Source organism: Chiloscyllium plagiosum, unplaced genomic scaffold (genome assembly GCF_037043375.1).
Source record: "Chiloscyllium plagiosum isolate Xiang-an unplaced genomic scaffold, Cpla_swu_hap1 HiC_scaffold_23, whole genome shotgun sequence".
NCBI lineage: Eukaryota > Metazoa > Chordata > Chondrichthyes > Orectolobiformes > Hemiscylliidae > Chiloscyllium > Chiloscyllium plagiosum.
The window spans coordinates 4087239-4105959 of record NW_028270161.1 but is presented as its reverse complement, the minus strand read 5'-3'; the positions used below and the strand labels follow the sequence as shown (position 1 = coordinate 4105959).

The following is an 18721-nucleotide window of genomic DNA, read 5'->3' as shown; positions in this document are numbered from 1 at the left end:
CCTCAACCTCAGAAACAAGCAACACATGTTCAGTGTGAGATGAGGAAAACATGAACAATTGGACCTCTGCTGATGTGACACTCTGACCATGCAGTGGGCATACACTCCTGTCTTCCCCTCCCCTCCAAAAACAAATAGAGGGCAATATGGGAAACAGATGGTCATAGTCAATACACAAAGCAAACATCTATCCAAAGGTCGGGGACGGAAATTATCCAAGTCTCAGAAGTAAAATGACTTGGCCTATTGTGCCAATTTGTTGAAAACATGATTGCTATTTATGTGTGCACATCCTTTTTGAAAGTAATAGTTATAAAGGAAAATATTTGTTATTTGTAAGATAATATTAATCTCTTATGTTATTAATAGACATGATGTATCATTGATGGCACGGTGGCACAGTGGTTAGCACTGCTGCCTCACAGCGCCAGAAACCCGTGTTCAATTCCCGCCTCAGACGACTGACTGTGTGGAGTTTGCACGTTCTCCCTGTGTCTGCGTGGGTTTCCTCCGGGTTCTCCGGTTTCCTCCCACAGTTCAAAAAAAATGTGCAGGTTAGGTGAATTGGCCATGCTAAATTGCCCGTAGTGTTAAGTAAGGGGTAAATGTAGGGGTATGGGTGGGTTGTACTTCGGCGGGTCGGTGTGGACTTGTTGGGCCGAAGGGCATGTTTCCACACTGTAAGTAATCTAATCTGAAAAAAAATTGATAGGTTATGTGCTCAAGAAAACACTTTAGGAAATCCTGTTACTTACGTTACTGAGTTGAAGAACCTCAATAGTGCTTAATGGATGTGGAAAAGGCAATAAAAATAAAGTTCTGACTCGCTCTAATTTTAGGGCTAGTGTAAATAGTCCCCTCTCTCTACTGAAAAAAAAAAGTTAATTTCAATAACACCAGAGTGTACAATCAGATTTAATTGAAGGAAGTGTACAATACTGAGTGTGTTTGGCTAGTTTTAGTTCCAGCTATTCATGTAGACTCTCCAAGCATTCCAATCCAACTCTTCACTTAAAGCAATTTGTATGTGGCTTTGATTACTACAGTGATCAGATGTTGAGCAGTGATCATGTTAAATATCATTAATTTAATACTTTTCCAAAGCTAAGTCTTGCCCAAAGCTTTTGTTTCAAGCCTGAGTCTAAGCCCAACAGCTTCCAGACTGTTCCAATGCACTACATTTTATTTTGTTTGCTCATTGACTCTCCCAACATAAACATTCCTATGCGCCTTCAAAACTACCATTCTTGCACTTTATTTTAAAATCACTATTGCTACAGAAATACTTGCAAGTTAATCATTAAACTCCTTCAAATGCACAGAAACGTCATATGCCATGAGTTCAAATGCACAAATGCAAAAATCCAAGGTCAAACATAAATGAAATTAAAATATATATTAAATGACATTTCTTGTATCACAAAAATACTTTACAGTCCATGTAGGACTCTTGAAATGTCGTCACTATTGTAATGTATGAAACCCAAATGCCAATTTCTACATGGCAAATTTCCACAGCAACATATCTGTTACTGTTGCTGATTTTTACATAAATATCTGTAGGACACAATGAACCCCCCTGTTTGTTTGAAACCTGATTTAAAACTTAGAAATGTCAAAATGTTGGATGCTGTAGTTAGCATACAAAATAGAAACAGGAGTATGCCATTCAGCCTTCCAAGCATGCTTTGCTGTCAAATAAATTGCATCTGGTCTTATTGTAAACAGTGGAAATACCCTCTCCACACCTACCCTTCTCCCTATGCAATGAGCTTTTATTTTCCACAATATCCTTTGCAGCATCCTATTAAATACCTTCTGGAAAATCCCCCTTTATCCACAACACTTATTACTTCCTCAAATGCTCTAATAAATTGTTTAAACATGATTTCCCTTTCACGAAACCATGTTAACTCTGTCTCTGATCACCTTGAACTTATCCAAGTGTTCAGCTATAAATTTAATAACAGTTTTTAACCCTTTTTTCTATCGAGGGCATTTTAGAAAATTAAAAGCAATGCTTCAGCTATCTCACTCATCACTTCTTTTAAGGTTGCAAAATAGCAAATATGACTACTATATTCAAAAAGGAATTGAAACAGAAACCAGGAAACTATGGGCCAATTAGCTTAACATCTGCCATAGGGAAAATGTTAGAAGCTCCCACACTGTCCTCAACAATCACCACCAAAACCCACCCCACCCCCAACTCAGAATAAATTTGTTTGTTCTAATTAGAATCATGTAGTATAGTGGAAGCTCCATGGTCCATCGAGTCTGCCCCATCAAAAACTATTTGAAACCTACACTAATCCCACTTTCTAACACTTGGCCCATACCTTTGAATGTTATTACATGCTTCTCCAAGTACTGTTTAAAGTTTGAGGTTTCCCATCTTAACTCCCTCCCATGTAATCCATTCCAGATTCCAGCACCTTTTGAGTAATTCCTTGCGTGTTAATGTAGTATCTTTCATTCTTTTTAGGTTGTTCTTTGTGGTGGCTCTGCACGTATTCCAAAATTGCAGCAAATGATTCGAGATCTGTTCCCAGATGTTGATCTGTTAAATTCCATCCCCTCAGATGAAGTGATAGCTGTTGGTGCAGCTATTGAGGCTGCATTGCTACTAGGGAAGGAGAACAGTTCATTGGAAGAAGAATCTGTAATTGTGGAGTGCTCTGCACGCAACATTGTTGCTAAGGTATTAAAATCTGATATCTGTGATTCCAGGCGCAAAAAACGTCTTTAATGAGTTTTCAATGCCGTATCTAATTCTCCAAACACCTATCTGTGTAACTTACAGTTGACACCCTATGATTTACGAACAGTTTTAATGAAAACCAGTGCATTACAGAATGTATATTTATTTGTCATTTGCCTGTAGTGGTGTCCTTTCGATCTGATAACTGTGCTGCCCTTCATGTTACTGTTTCACTTGCAAAAATGAGTATCCATAACCTTTCACAGTGTAATATTTAATCCATTGTTGAAGTTTCAGCTGCAAATTATTAAATCTGGCTTACAGAGGAATCAGATTGTGCTCAATATTTTTATTATGAATATTATCCTATATTGCTTTGATGAAGCAATTACTTTCTCTAGTTTTTAAAAAAAAATCAAGATTTCAAGATGCTTTATCTTGTAAACAATTCTAATAATGCAGTAAAATCATTGTTTAACCATTATTGCCAGTTGCTTGTATATTATTTTATCCTTTTACTTTCCTGTAGGAGAGTGATGAGTCTGGATCTGACACATATAAGGTGGTGTTTCCATCAGGTACTCCATTACCAGCAAGAAAACATCATGCTTTTCAAGCACCAGGAAATGTTTCTTCTGTCTGCCTTGAACTGTATGAGTCTGCGGAGAAAGGTTGTGAGACAGAAAGAAACAAATTAGCACAGGTCAGTGTTTTACTTTGAGTCTTTACTGTAATAATTCTGTACTCCAGAAGGATGTGCGCACTCTGTCAAAGAGCACAAGGAAGGTTGGGATTGAAAAGATTCTTCAGATGTAAAGAAATCAAGAGGTTTGGGGTATTCTGTGAGGAATTAGATTTAAGATTATGTTAGATTCCCGAACAGTGTGGAAACAGGCCCTTCGGCCTAACCAGTCCACACCAATCCTCCAAAGAGTAACCCACCCATCCTATTTCCCTCTGATCAATTGACCTAACACTAATGGGGCAATTTAGCATGGCCAATTCACCTGACCTGCACATCTTTGGATTGTGGGAGGAAACCCACACAGACATGGAGAGAATGTGCAAACTCCACACAGACGGTCACCCGAGGCTGGGATTGAACCCGGGATCCTGGTGCTCTGAGCCAGCAGTGCTAACCACTGAGCCGCAGATCAGGCATGATCTTATTGAATTGTTGAGCAGAATTGAGGGGCCACAAATCTACTCTTAAACAAGCCTTCTGAAAATCTGGAAGAGAGAAATTGTGAAAGAGGAGAGGCAGAAAACTCTCACAGCACTTGATACTTTTTGGAAAACAAAAGCCTCCATGTTGTGTGAAGCTATATTTCCGCAGATGCTAATGAGTTTTTTTTTACTGGGCCACCTTAGGCACCTAGGTTTGGCAAACTGTTTGATTTTGGATTTCATCACCAAGCCTGAACTGACCTTGTCCTCATCCTCTTGTCCAGTTATACGTAGTCCAACAGGTTAATTTAACGGTAAATTAACATAAATAATGTAAAGCTCCTCTGGACCCCCTCCAAGGTCAGCGCATCCTTCCTTAGATAGGAGGCCCAAAACTGCTCACCATATTCCAAGTGCAATCTGACCAGAGTTTTATACAGCCTCAACCATACATCTCTACTCTTGTATTCTGGCCCTTCTCATTTTCTTTCCTGACTGCTATCTGAATCTGTCTGTTAACCTTGAGAATCATGAACCAGGATACCTATGTCCCTTTGTGCTTCAGATTTCCAAAGCCTTTTCCTATTAAGAAAATAGTCTATGCCTCTATTCTTCCTACCAAAGTATATATCTCATGCTTTTCCACATTGTATTCTGTCAGCCACTTCTTTGCGCACTCTTAAGTTGTCCAAGTCCTTCAGCAGCCTCCCCGCTCGCTCAACACTACCTGCCTCTCCACATACCTTTGTGTCATCTGCAAACTTCACAACAGTGCCCTCAGTTTCTTCATTCACATTGTTCATGTGAATAGCTGCAGTCCCAATACTTATTCCTGAGGAACCGTACCAGTCACCAGCTTGAAAATGAGCCCCTTTATCCGCGCTCTTAGTCTCTGCCAGTCAGCCAGTCCTCTATCAATACCAGTACCTTGTCCATAACACCGTGGGCTCTTGTCTTATTTAGCAGCCTCCTATGTAGCACCTTGTCAAAGGCCTTCTGGAAATCCAAATAGATCACTACTGCTGGCTCTCCTTTGTCTAACTTGCTCATTACCACCTCAAAGAATTCTAACAGATCTTTCAAGCATGACCTTCCCTTGATGAAGCTGTGCTGACTCTGACCGTGTACTTCCAAGTAGTCCGCAATCTCATCCATAATAATGGACTCTCAAACCTTACCAACGATCAGGGACAGGCTAACTGGCTGTTAAGTTCCCTTCTACCTCCCTTCCTTCTTAAATAGACATTACATTAGCCATTTTCCAATCCCCTGGGATCCTCTCTGACTCCACTAATTCCTGAAAGATCAGCACTAGTGCCTTCATAATTTCTTCATCTATCTCCTTCATAACTCTGGGATTAGTCCATCTGGTCCAGGTGACTTATCCACCTCAGGCCTTTCCAGTTCCACAGTATGTGCTCCATAGTAATGGCCACTGCACTCACCTCTGCCCCCTGAATCTTTTGAAGTTCTGGTATGCTACCGGTGTCTTTCACTGTAAATTAATGCAGAGTACCTATTCAGTTTGTCCATCATTTCATGGTTTCCCTATTACTACTTCTCTAGGCTAATTTATTTTTAGATTAGATTCCCTACAGTATGGAAACAGGCCATTTGGCCCAACAAGTTCACATTGATCCTCTGAAGAGTAACCCACCCAGACTCACTTCCCCAATGCACCTAACGCTACGGGAAATGAAGCACGGCCAATTCACCTAACCTGCAAATTGTTGGATTGTGGGAGGAAACTGGAGCACTCAGAGGCAACCCACACAGACACAGGGAGAATGTGCAAACTCCAGTCAACTGAGGCTGGAATCGAACCCAAGTCTCTGGCGCTGTGAGGCAGCAGTGCTAACCACTGAGCCACCATGCTGCCCCAGTCCAGTGATCACTCCTGTCACCTTTTTATATAGTGTAAAAATTTCTTGTCTCTTTTTTACCCTCATGTTGTGTGTGTCTCCCCCCCCCGGCCCTGTTACTTTTTAGTTATCCTCTACTGATCTTTGAAAGGTTTTCCAATCCTTTGGCTTCACAACATTGTATGCTTTTTCTCTTATGTATTTGCTGTTCCTGAGATCCCTTGTCAGCCATGGTTGTCCTTGCCTTAGTATGTTTCATGTTCCTTAAGATGAACTTCTGCTGTACCTCCTGAATTACTCTGCTCCACTATCTTCTGTGATAGACTCTCTTTCCAATCAATTCTGGTCAGCTCCTCCCTCATGACTTTGTAGTTAACTTTACTTAGCTGTAATACCGTTACATCTGATTCTAATTTCTCCCCCTCAACCCTCGATGAATTTTATCGTATTGTGGTCACTGTCCCCTCGGGGTTCCTTCATCTTCAACTCCCTAATCAAGTCTGCCTCATTACGCATCACCAAATGCAGAATTGCCTGTTCCCATGGGCTCAACCACAAGCTGCTCCAGAGAAACCATCCTGTAAATATTCCATAAGTTCCTTTTCTTGAGATCACAACCACCCTGATTTTCCTAGTCCACCTGCATATTGAAGTCCCTCAATAGACCCTGTAATAGTGCCTTTCTTGCATGCATTTTCTGTCTCCTGGTTTTATTTTCTTCCCCACATCTGGACTACTGCTAGGAGGCCCATACACCACTCTCATTCGGGGTTTTTTTTCCCTTTGTGGTTCCTCATCTGTATGTCCGCAGATTCTGCACTTTCTCACCTCAGATCACTTAGAGTCCTAAAGCACAGAAACAGACCTTTTAGTCCAACCAGTTCATGCATAACATAATCCCAGACTAAACTAGTTGCACCTGCCCATATCCCTCCAAACATTTTCTAGTCATGAATTTATCCAAATGTCTTTTAAACACTGTAACTGTACCCGCATCCATCTCTGGAAGTTCATTCCACACACGAACTGCTGTCTGTATAAGAAAAATTGCCTCTCATGTCTTTTGTTAAACTTTTCTCCTCTCACCTTAAAAATACGCTCCCAAGTCATGAACTTGCCCACCCTGGGGGAAAACAAAAACACCTGCCGTTTACCTTATCTATACCCTTCATGATTTTATAAACCTCTACAAGGTAACCTCTCAACCTCCTACACTCTGGTGAAAAAAGTCCCAGTCTATCCAGCTTCTCTTGATCTTCACATCGATTTAATTTCATTTCTTATTAAGAAGGCAAGCAACCCACCCCACCCATCTGTCTGTCTTTTTAGTAGGATGCATGTCTTTGGAATTAAACTCACTAAGTTGTCATTAATTGCTGAGGTTGTCAGGGAATTTTGGAACATTTATGTTTTGCAGTCACCCTCCCCGCCCCTTTTTCTTTGCTTCCAGTGCAATAGCAGGTTTGCACAAGAATGCTGATTTTAATCAGTTTGTTGTAGCTGCCAACAACTATCCAGACCTGACTGGCTTTAAAAAAACAAAATTATTACAAGTGTTCATTCGATGAATTCTGAAGATTTCCTCTGGATTATGTCTAGTAAAATGCTGATTCTATGTATGAAAAGTGAGTTCATGATTTTGTTGCACAGTGTAGATGGAAAAAAAATTTCTATTATCAAGGGCAAGGTTAACATTGCAGGTGACTAGATTTTGGCATGCTGTTGTAGCTAAAACTCATAAATAACATGACCAATGTATGTTTTATTTCCAAAAGGGATGCTAGTTCAGTTTAGGTTTTGATTACTCTATTTCTGTTAGACAGTTGTTCCAGTGTTTGGCATTTGTGGACCAAGAGTTGTTTCCTTCCAGAGTTTACTTGTTTTTATTATTTATTGTTTGTTGATGTGATGGTCTTTTTTCCCAATTGAGCTGGCAAAGGAAGGTGTAGAGCGAAGCTAAGATATAGCTGTAAAATAAAGTGTAATTGGTGAATCCAGTGATGCTGTGTGCTGATCTTCTGCTGTCCTTGTAACCATGTAATTATATACAATAACGGAGGTCATATAAAAGGCAAGGAACCCTATCTGGAAAAGTTGTTTTTTGAACACAAGCACCTTAAGTAAGACATCTTGTTTGCTATTCCAGCTGAAGTTCTGGAAATACAAATTGTTTTACTTTTTTTAAAGTCGTGTTGCATGCAAAACTTGCGCCCACACCTCCCCCCTTACTTCCCTCCAAGGCCCCAAGGGACACTTCCATATCTGCCACAAATTCACCTGCACTTCCACACACATCATCTATTGCATCCGCTGCACCTGATGTGGCCTCCTCTATATTGGGGAGACAGGCCGCCTACTTGCGGAACGTTTCAGAGAACACCTCTGGGACACCTGGACCAACCAACCCAACCACCCCGTAGCCCAACACTTTAACTCCCCCTCCCACTCCACCAAGGACATGCAGGTCCTTGGACTCCTCCATCGCCAGACCATGGCAACACGACGGTTGGAGGAAGAGCGCCTCATCTTCTGCCTGGGAACCCTCCACCCCCAAGGGATGAACTCGGATTTCTCCATTTCCCCTCCCCCCACCTTGTCTCAGTCAAATCCCTCGAACTCAGCACTGCCTTCCTAACCTGCAATCATCTTCCTGACCTCTTCCCCCCCACCCCACTCCGGCCTATCACCCTCACCTTGACCTCTCTCCAACTATCGCATTTCCAAAGCCCCTCCCCCAAGTCCCTCCTCCCTACCTTTTATCTTAGCTTGCTGGACATACTTTCCTCATTCCTGAAGAAGGGCTTATGCCCGAAATGTCGATTTTCCTGTTCCTTGGATGCTGCCTGACCTGCTGCGCTTTTCCAGCAACACATTTTTACTTTTTTTAAACCCAAGCTGTGAAAAAGAAAAAGAATAATCAAATATATTGCTAATAGCATCGGTACATTGTGCTGACGTAAATAAATACAGATGAAATAAGCAAATAGAAAAAGCACAATGGTAGAATGAGTCTCTTCAATAAAATTTGAATGGAGAACAAATTCCACAGAGACTGGCCTTTTTCCTATTGTAAGGTTAGAAGTGGGTAACGTTTGCTGCTGATTGCGCAATTTGCAGCATCGTCCAGACCCCTGAGATACTGTTTTAAAAGTAGAATTAAGTATCATGTTTTGGACAATCTGGAGATGAAACCAGTTTTACACCTGGGAAGACAGTGGGTGGTTTATTATGCAATAATTGTAGTATTTTGATCAGATATATGATTAAAATACTCCATTCTACCCTTTATAGTATTGTTTTAATTTTGTTTCATTGATTAGATTGTACTCAAAGATTTACAACTGAAAGAAGACGGCAACCATGACATTCTCTCTGTTCTCACCATGAAAAGGTATGTGTTTCAAAGTTTATTTTAGGAGAGTTTGAGAGTGTTTTGTGGGATATTTTAACAAGTTTTTCTTTCTGTCCTAAAGATGTGTGATTCCATAGCCATCAATTATCTTTCAATATAATTCTCCCTTTTTCTCCCAGTCCCTAGGGCTGTTTTTCATTTTTATGGCTAGCGACTGTGCGGAGACATTCAAGTATGATGTCTCAGCCAAATATTATTGTTTGATTGCAGCAAGATTCTCTGATTACCATTTAGGAAAGGTAACCCTTAGTGTGTTTATTTCTTTTCCTATCCAGCATGCCATGCTGTAGCTCCTCTAAATGCTGCCAAGGTAGAGAATTACTGACTCAGTACAAACCAGTCACTAAACCTTGACTTTTCTCATTGCTATGATTTAAATCTGCACCAATCCTCAGCCACTTGGGCAGCTGGAAGAACTGTTTGTTTGGGAGATAATACTGCAAGAGGAAATTGATTAAAATTTGAACTGAGTTTAAAGTGAGTCAAGAGACACCAGCTTTTAATGCAAAGATTTGCAATTGTACATAACACTTACCACTGCCAACAATATTACTGAGTTCTAAATGGTGAAAGTGGAAAAAACGTGAACTCTATTGATGGACAGTTGTACTTGGCCCCTAGGTTCAAGTCTGCGTGCCTATGCCCTGACAAGGAATAGGATCTGTACCTCTGGTCTGATCTGATTTGATTTATTGTTGTCACATGTATGGAGATACAGGTTTGCTCTATCTAGTGCCATGTGTCATTTTCACAGGACTTCCCTGTTTTTATACTCCATTTAAATTAAAGACCAACATTCCACTTGCCATCCCTATTACCTGCTGAACCTGTACACCAGCTTTTTGTGATTTCTGCACGAGGATGCCCAAATTTTTGACTACTCACTGCACCAACCGAGATATATCTGCAAACTGCTTGTGTCTTCTTCAACACGCACCTTCCTCACTGTCCTTGTTCTCCTCTTCTCAGTCACTGAATTCAAATGGAATAAGTTGGGGCCTCAGCACAGACATCTGTGGAATTCCACTCATTACATTCTGTCAGTTGGGCAAAAAGCCTTCTTTATTATCTGTTCATGGGTCTTGGACACCACTGGCTAGGCCAGCATTTATTGCCCACCCTTAACTGGCTTGGAAGCGACTGGTTTGCTGGATCATTTAAGAGTGCAGTTAAGAGTCAACCTGATTGTTATGGGTCTGGAGTCTTACGTGGGCCAGGCTGTGTAGTAATAACATCTTTCTTTCTGGTATCTGAAGGACACTAGCAAGCTGTATTGGTCTTTACAACAATTGATGATGGTTACACGCCATCATTAAGCTCGTATTTAAGTTCAGGTTTTTTTATTGAATTCAAACTTTTCCCTCTGCCATAATGGGATTCTAGCACATGTCCTCCGACCATTAGGCTTGGGTTCTGGGTTGCTAGTCCACTGGTATTACCACTACACCTGTCTCCCCTCTGTTTTCTGCCAGCCAGTCCATACTCTATTCATGTTAATATATTACACCGTAAACATATTTTCCACATAAAATATTGATGTGGCACTTTACCATCTGGAAATCCTCAATCATTGAATAATCTTTAATTATAGATTCTAGCACCTAGGCAACACATATCAGGCTGTCTGGCATATGGTTTCCTGTTTGCCTTTCTTCGTGAAAATAAGGGCTTTACTTGCTGCTTTTCAATTTGATGGGAACTTTCCTGAATGCAGTCAGTTTTAGAAAATTAACACCTCTGCACTCTACTATCTCATTAGCTGCCTCCTTTAAGATGCAGTCCATTTATCAGTCTGCCTTCTATCAGAAGTCAGTCCATCTGATCCTGGAGATTTGACAGCCCACAGCTCCATTAGTTTGTTTTGTACTGCTTCCCCTTTGGGGCTGTAAGTTTACTGAGTTCCCCTCTGTTAATGGACTGTTTTTATCCTCTTGGGAGGTCAGAAGCAAAATGTTTGTTGATTTCATCCACCATTTCCTTATTTTTAACAATTAACTCTCCATTTTCTCTCACGTGAACCAACACTTAAATGTGTTATTTTGCCTTTTTTAATAGATACAGAAGCTCTTTGTATCTCTTTTTCTATTTCTAGCTAGTTTGCTCTTGTATTCTAAGTTCTTAGTTCTTATTAGCCTTTTGGTAATTCTATGCCACTCTTCATATTCTGATCAATATCTTATCTGGAACTCATTTGTTTTCAGTTACATGCACTTTCCTTAAGTTCAATATTTTCCCTAACTACTTTATTTTACCACGGAAAGTAGGTCTTCCCTTTAAATTGTTTCTTTGTGATAGGAATATTCTCCTTCTGAAATATCATGGTAAATGTCTGCCACTGTCTGCTTTCGTCTCTGAATCAGTCACGGCTCCAGACTTGGTCACATTATAATGAAAGCATTGTTGGTCAGGAAAATGTTCTTGGCTGCCTCCCATCTATTATAAAGGTCACAGTGATGTGCATTTTTGGCCCAGATTCCTAAAGGAGGATCTCCTTTCCTTTCCATTGTGCAGTTACATTTTGAGTACATGTACAGGATTCATGATTGGTAAGTGGTTGACTGTGGTTCTAAGTATGTAGTAAAAGATCACATGAAATTGCAGGTTTGTTGTTTGGGCAGGATCATTGTTAGGCACTTGTCGTACTTCCTCTTTTAATTTTGCTCAGCTTTTGATTGTCATTTGTACATTCTAATGGATAAATAATATCTTGTGTAGAACTTAAGGAGTTAAATGGCTGTTCAAACAAAGTGTTAGTGACCTTTCGAACTGAATTGTTAATTTATCACTTTCAAAATGTTTCAGATATGCAATAATTGGCTGTATGTACATGCAGGTTTGTGGCATAGATAGAAGGCATTAAGCTGTATTTGCCTATATAATCAAACTTGATGCTTCCCTTAAGCATTTTAATGAGGCAGTAAAACATGGCACAAAGAATTGCTGCTCCAAGAATGCTGATTATAGCTTTTTACAAATGTTGGCCTAACTAATGTTTACATCATTCACGTATAAGTAGTCGCTGGGAAAGAGCAGTTTTTACAGGAAAGATGGTTCAAAATTAAAGTAACCTGAAAAACATTAGTAAAATTAGTGTATCATCATTAAACCGCTGATGGTCCCTGCTGTGTGTGACCATTTTCCCTCCATCTGTGATTGTCGTATCATATGACAAGGGGGTTGAGAGTTATGTGGAACTGAGGTCACAACCAGATCAGCCATGATCCCATTGAATGGTGAAGCAGACTCGAGGGGCTGAATGGCCTACTCCTGTTCCTATGTTCCTAACGCAGTTCTAGTTCCAAAGAATAAGTAGTCCAGATTGGTACTGTCTATCAGTTTTCAGTCAGTTTGCTATTCTAACATTCATTCAACATATTTTTTTAAAGGGATGGATCGTTGCATATCACTTGTACAGAGCAAGGAACAGGAATTTCAGAGGCAATCACCATTGATGCTGCATCGTAGGTAATTGACAAGGAACAAACTCTTGGAAGCTCAAGATCCATATTGTTGAATGAGACCCCCTACTTGAAACCACTGTTCCCAACAAGTACTCACCTTGATTGATGAAGAGATCCCACCAATAGTATTATCTACTCCCATTCTCGACTCTGATTAAATGTTCTTCTGGTTGTTTTTATTTTATGTAAGAAAATCTGAACTATGGATTGAATATTGAGCCAACTTTAAACGCACTGATGCAGGTTTGATATTGCAATATAAAATGGCAAAGAAGTGCTGCAATTGCTGGTGGAAATGCTCATTGGGTTGTACAGCAGCTGCCGGGAAACTAATCATTCATTTTTCATTGACTTTGGTATTGTTATTAAACTTAATACTCGAGTAAATTTAAAATTGGCACTGTTTTTAAAAATAAAAATTTGTTTTCTTGGCGTCTAGATGGGTGCGGTAATCTACCAAGAAATTCTTATTCCAGAAATTAATCCACTGTCTGTGAGACGTGAAATTTTCATGCAAACTTAGTTATTTCTTTAATAAAACAGAAATTGCTGGCGAAACTCAGCAAGTCAGGCAGCATCTGTGAAGAGAAAGCAGAGCCAATGTTTTGGGTCCAGCGGCCCTTCAAGGGTATGTTAAAGACACGAGTGTGGGGGAAGGAGTCAACGATAAAGGAGGTGGAGCCCAGCGAAAGGGAACAGCAGTTGGAAAAAAGAATGGATAGTGGTGAGCTGGAGAGAAAGAGATACTGGTAATGGGGGGCGTTAGTGGGTGACAGTGGGTTGGCTGTGCTGAAAGCAACCCATGTGATGGCAAGACCTAGGGTGTGGGGCTGGGTAAAGGACATTGGAAAAGGTGCTCAGGCCTGAAAATGATTGAACTCAGTATTGACTCCTAGAGGCTGCAGGGTCCCCAAGTGAAAAATGAGGTGCTGTTCTTCCAGCTTCTGCTGAGTTTTGCTGGAGCACTGCAGCAAACCTGAGACAGATGTTAGCCAGGGAACAGGGTGGGGTGTTGAAACGCCATGCAACCACCTTTGTGGGCAGAATGCAGGTGCTCTGCAAAGCAATCGCCTAGTAGGTATTTCATCTCACCAGTGCAGAGGAAAGCACATTGCAAGCAGTGAATACAATAGATTGAAGTGCAGATGAATCATTACTTCACCTGGAAAGTGTGTCTGGGGCCTTGGATAGTGAGGACATGAGAGGTTAATGGGCCATTCTCTCTCACTGTCTCTGCGCTGTCATCTTCACCTATCTGCTTGCTCATTCTCTCCCCACCCACACCCCGCCCCTTTCCTTGTCTTCAGAGTCTATGCCACTAGTTACAATCAGTTCTGATGAAGGGTTACTGGATCCAAAATGTTAACTCTGCTTTCTCCACACAGATGCTGCCAGACCTGTTGAGTTTCTCCAGCAATTTCAGTTTTGTTTCAGATTCCCAGCATCTGCAGGTCATTGTTTACTAGTTACTCCTTTTCATTCCTTTAGTTGGAATTATGTGAAGACACTTGAAAAGGGAGAATGTAGGATCTGGAACATCTTACATTGCTGACATGTCTGTTGCTGTATATATTGTATATTGTTTCTATTACAACTATATTAATAAACTGTTGTGTAAGCTGTTCAGAAAGGCTTCTGTACTTGTGGCATGGATTTGCAATACAGGTATTTGTGTCATTCAGAATGTTGTGAACTGTAGGCAACAGGAGATGTCCCTGTGCTCCATCCAATCTCTGCCACACAATCATGACCCGTACCACTGCAAATACTGTACATTGAGACGTATAAAGCAATCCCATCTTCCAGCCTCAAAAATCATGTGGCATGAGCTTGGTGTTTAGTTGACCTCGCTTTCTCTCCCACAATATGCTATATTTGCGTTAGTAGTCGGCCTCAATTTTGCATTCCCAAAGTGAACATCTTCCTTTTGGGTACCGTATGACTGGACGCAAGGTGGTACAGCCTGTGTTGTGAAAATACACAAAGCTCACCAACCTTGTACTGAAGATGTTCACAATCACCAAGTTATTAGGTCACTTTTAAATGCAGCTTAGAGGTTGACCCATATTCTTGAAGGGTTTTCCTTTGAGACTTCATATGTTAATGTCCATGATACGTGCTCCACTTCACAACCAGGCAACCTCCAGGAGGGGCTGAGAAATCAGATTAAAAACCCAAGGCCTTTCTGGGGGAGAACAGCAGGTGAACCTTTTATAGATCTAACATAGGATTTGCATACAGAGAGTAACATGATCAATAAACAAAAAAAAATGAAGTACTGTGGATGCTGGAAATCAGAAACAAAACAAAATAGCCAGAGAAACTGTCCGCATCTGTGAAGAGCCCTGATGAAGGGCTTATGCCTGAAACGTCGATTCTCCTGCCCTTGATCTGCCTGATCTGCTTTGCTTTTCCAGCACCACACACTCAACTCTGGAGAGAAAGCAGAGTTAACATTTTAGGTTCAGTGATCCTTCTTCAGAATTTGTCCTTATACTTCAGACCTTTAGATATACCTGTAAATGTTATTCCAGTTATATTTGGTTCTGTATGATGGTCCATGTCCCATTTGACATATTTATTAAAGTGCTCTAACAATTTCTGATCTTGCAATTTATCAGTCTCAAATTTGTATGATTCAATCCAGTTCCATTAGTACAAGAGGATTGCTCACTGTGACACTTAACACCTTACAGAGCGATCAAAGAACTGGCTGTGAGAACTAAAATTTCAGAATAGTTGCAGGAGAATTTTGGAGGTTAGGATACATCATTGCAATTACCTTTACCCTCGCACTGTACCTGACCTGACAGTATTTAACATTGATATTGAAGAGGTACACAACCAAATCTAATGTGCTAGTTCAGCCTATTGTAAGTTATGTAAATTCTCAGCTTGTAGAGAATTGTAACATCAGAGCCAACACTAAATTCAAAGTCTGTGTATTTCTATATATTTCTCAATGGTGCTTAAAGTTGGGCAACATATGGACACCATACCAAGATCCAAGAACGTAAGTGTTGACTGAGGAGGATCCTATGAAGCAATTGAGTGCCGACATCATATGTGTTACTGTTAGTTAGTAGGAGTGTTATTTTAAAAGGTCGATTTATTTAAAATCATTTTCAGTCATAGTTGAAGTCTGAATTGAGGCAAGTCTTCCACTCAGTCATTCCAAGTAAATATAAGAAATTGTAGAAAGGAGTACTGTTCTAATTATTAAGACAACAGTCTTTGTGTGGAATATTTCCCTCTCATGAAATGGCAGGATAGGGAGTGAGAAGTGGAAGGAATTGGGCTCATTGATCTTGGGCAGATATTTGCTCCCCTTTTCACCATGTCATGGATTCATTTCAGAGTGAGAGGGTCCCTTTGCTGGCAAATTGAAAAAGTCCCAATTAAGTCACTCACTTGGTTTATGAACTACCACTTGTATGCCCTCAATACCACACTAATTAGTTACCACCTTAGCAGGTGAGGAAGAGGCCAGCTTTCCTGACTGGGAGATAGCGATGACCTTCCTGCTGGTTTACCGACATGAGAGTTAGGAGCAGAAGTTGGCCAGTCTGCCCCTCAGTCTGCTGTGCTATTCGTGTCTGATCTAATTACTGCATATTCCTGTCCCTCCTGATAATCCTAGTTTGTCATGAATTTATCTGTCCCTGCCTTTAAAAATAGAAAGAAGGCCCTGCTTTGATTGTCTTTTGAAGTAATTTCATGACCAACTATGAGAAAAACAAAATTCCTCGGATCTGTTTCAAATTGCCACCCCTTTATTATTAAACTCTTATCCTTGATTCTACATTCTCTCACAAGGGGAATCTTGTCCACGTCCACTGGGTCAAGATCCCTCAGGATCTTGTACATTTTAATAAAGTAACCTCTTACTTTTCCAAACTCCAGTGGATATGAGCCTTAGTCTGTCCTAATAAGTCAATTCCAGATATTTGTCTCATTAAACCTTCTCTGAACTGTTTCCAATTCATTAACATCCTTCCTTAAACAGTGTTAAAATCACACAAGACCAGGTTATAGTCCAGTACGTTTATTTGGAAGCACGACCTTTCAGAGCACTGCTCCTTCATCAGGTGATTGTCACCTGATGACAAATAAACCTGTTGGACTATAATCTGGTGTTGTGTGATTTTTAACTTTGCACCTCAGTCTCCAAATCCTTCCTTATTAATTAAACATGATTTCCCTTTCACAAAACCATGTTGGGTCTACCTGATTACTTTGAGTGATACTGAATGTCTTGCCGTAAGTATTTCTTCATAACCTCTGACACGTTGCTGATGACAGATGTTAAACTAACTGACTTGTCTGTTCTTACCTTCTGTCTCCCTTTTTGAATAAACGAGTTAAATTTGCTCATTTCTAATCTCATGGAACCATCTGGAAATTATTAAAATCAATGCATCAACTATATCATGAGCCACTTCTTTTCAGACTCTAATGAAATCCATTTGGACCCAGGAATGTGTCAGCCACAGCTCCAAAAGTTTACTAAATACAACTTCTCTGCGGATGGTAATTTTCTTTGAGTTTCTCACTTCTTTCCATTTCCTATTTTCCATCTATTTCTGAGAGATTATTATGTATCTTCTATAGTGAAGACCAGACAAATACCAGTTCAATTCATCTGCCATGCCTTTATTTTTCATCATTAATTCCCAAAACTCATTTTGTTAACTGTTTTAAAACACATTGATAGAAACTCTTACTTTCTGTTTTTGTGTTACTGGCTAACCTCCCATACTCTTAATTTTTCTTTCCTTACTTACCATTAAGTCATTCTTTGCATTTTTTATTTAATATTGTGACACCAATTTTGTACAATCGTATGAAATCTTTAAGTTTGATATTTTCTTCAACTTGTTAACTAACCACAGAGTGTGGATTGCTGCTTGGAATGTTTAGAGTCATAGAGATGTACAGCATGGAAACAGACCCTTTGTTCCAACCTGTCCACGCCGACCAGATATCCCAACCCAATCTAGTCCCACCTGCCAGCACCTGGTCCATAACCCTCCAAACCCTTCCTATTCATATACCCATCCAAATGCCTCTTAAATGTTGCAATTGTACCTGCCTCCACCACATCCTCTGGCAGCTCATTCCATACGTGTACCACCCTCTGCGTGAAAAAGTTGCTCCTTAGGTCTCTTTTATATCTTTCCCCTCTCACCCTAAACCTATGCCCTCTAGTTCTGGACTCCCCGACCCCAGGGAAAAGACTTTTGTTTATTTGTCCTATCCATGCCCCTCATAATTTTGTAAACCTCTATAAAGTCACCCCTCAACCTCCGACGCTCCAGGGAAAACAGCCCCAGCCTGTTCAGCCTCTCCCTGTAGCTCAGATCCTCCAACCCTGGCAACATCCTTGTAAATTTTTTCTGAACCCTTTCAAGTTTCACAACATCTTTCCGATAGGAAGGATACCAGAATTGCACGCAATATTCCAACAGTGGCCTAACCAATGTCCTGTACAGCCGCAACATGACCTCCCAACTCCTGTACTCAATACTCTGACCAATAAAAGAAAGCATACCAAACGTCTTCTTCACTATCCTATCTACCTGCGACTCCACTTTCAAGGAGCTATGAACCTGCACTCCAAGGTTCAGCAACACTCCTTAGGACCTTACCATGAAGTGTATAAGTCCTGCTAAGATTTGCTTTCCCAAAATGCAGCACCTCACATTTATCTGAATTAAACTCCATCTGCCACTTCTCAGCCCATTGGCCCATCTGGTCCAGATCCTGTTGTAATCTGAGGTACCCCTCTTCGCTGTCCACCTCCAATTTTGGTGTCATCTGCAAACTTACTAACTGTACCTCTTATGCTCGCATCCAAATCATTTATGTAAATGACAAAAAGTAGAGGGCCCAGCACCGATCCTTGTGGCACTCCACTGGTCACAGGCCTCCAAACTGAAAAACAACCCTCTACCACCACCCTCTGTCTTCTACCTTTGAGCCAGTTCTGTATCTAAATGGCTAGTTCTCCCTGTATTCCATGAGATCTAACCTTGTTAATCAGTCTCCCATTGGGAGCCTTGTCGAACGCCTTACTGAAGTCCATATAGATCACGTCTACTGCTCTGCCCTCATCAAT

The 18721-nt window shown here is 40.7% G+C and overlaps 1 protein-coding gene across 1 annotated transcript in view; it reads left to right on the top strand.

Moving 5' to 3' along the window:
• Positions 1 to 15203, top strand: part of hspa14 (heat shock protein family A (Hsp70) member 14) — a 31968-nt gene extending 16765 nt beyond the window's left edge. Inside the window, exons 11-14 of the mRNA XM_087999329.1 lie at positions 2486 to 2701; positions 3231 to 3404; positions 9051 to 9121; positions 12529 to 15203. Coding sequence (XP_087855455.1) covers positions 2486 to 2701; positions 3231 to 3404; positions 9051 to 9121; positions 12529 to 12607 — 540 coding nt within the window. The 3' untranslated portion in view covers positions 12608 to 15203. The remainder of the gene's footprint in view (positions 1 to 2485; positions 2702 to 3230; positions 3405 to 9050; positions 9122 to 12528) is intronic.
• Positions 15204 to 18721: the final 3518 nt, after the last annotated feature.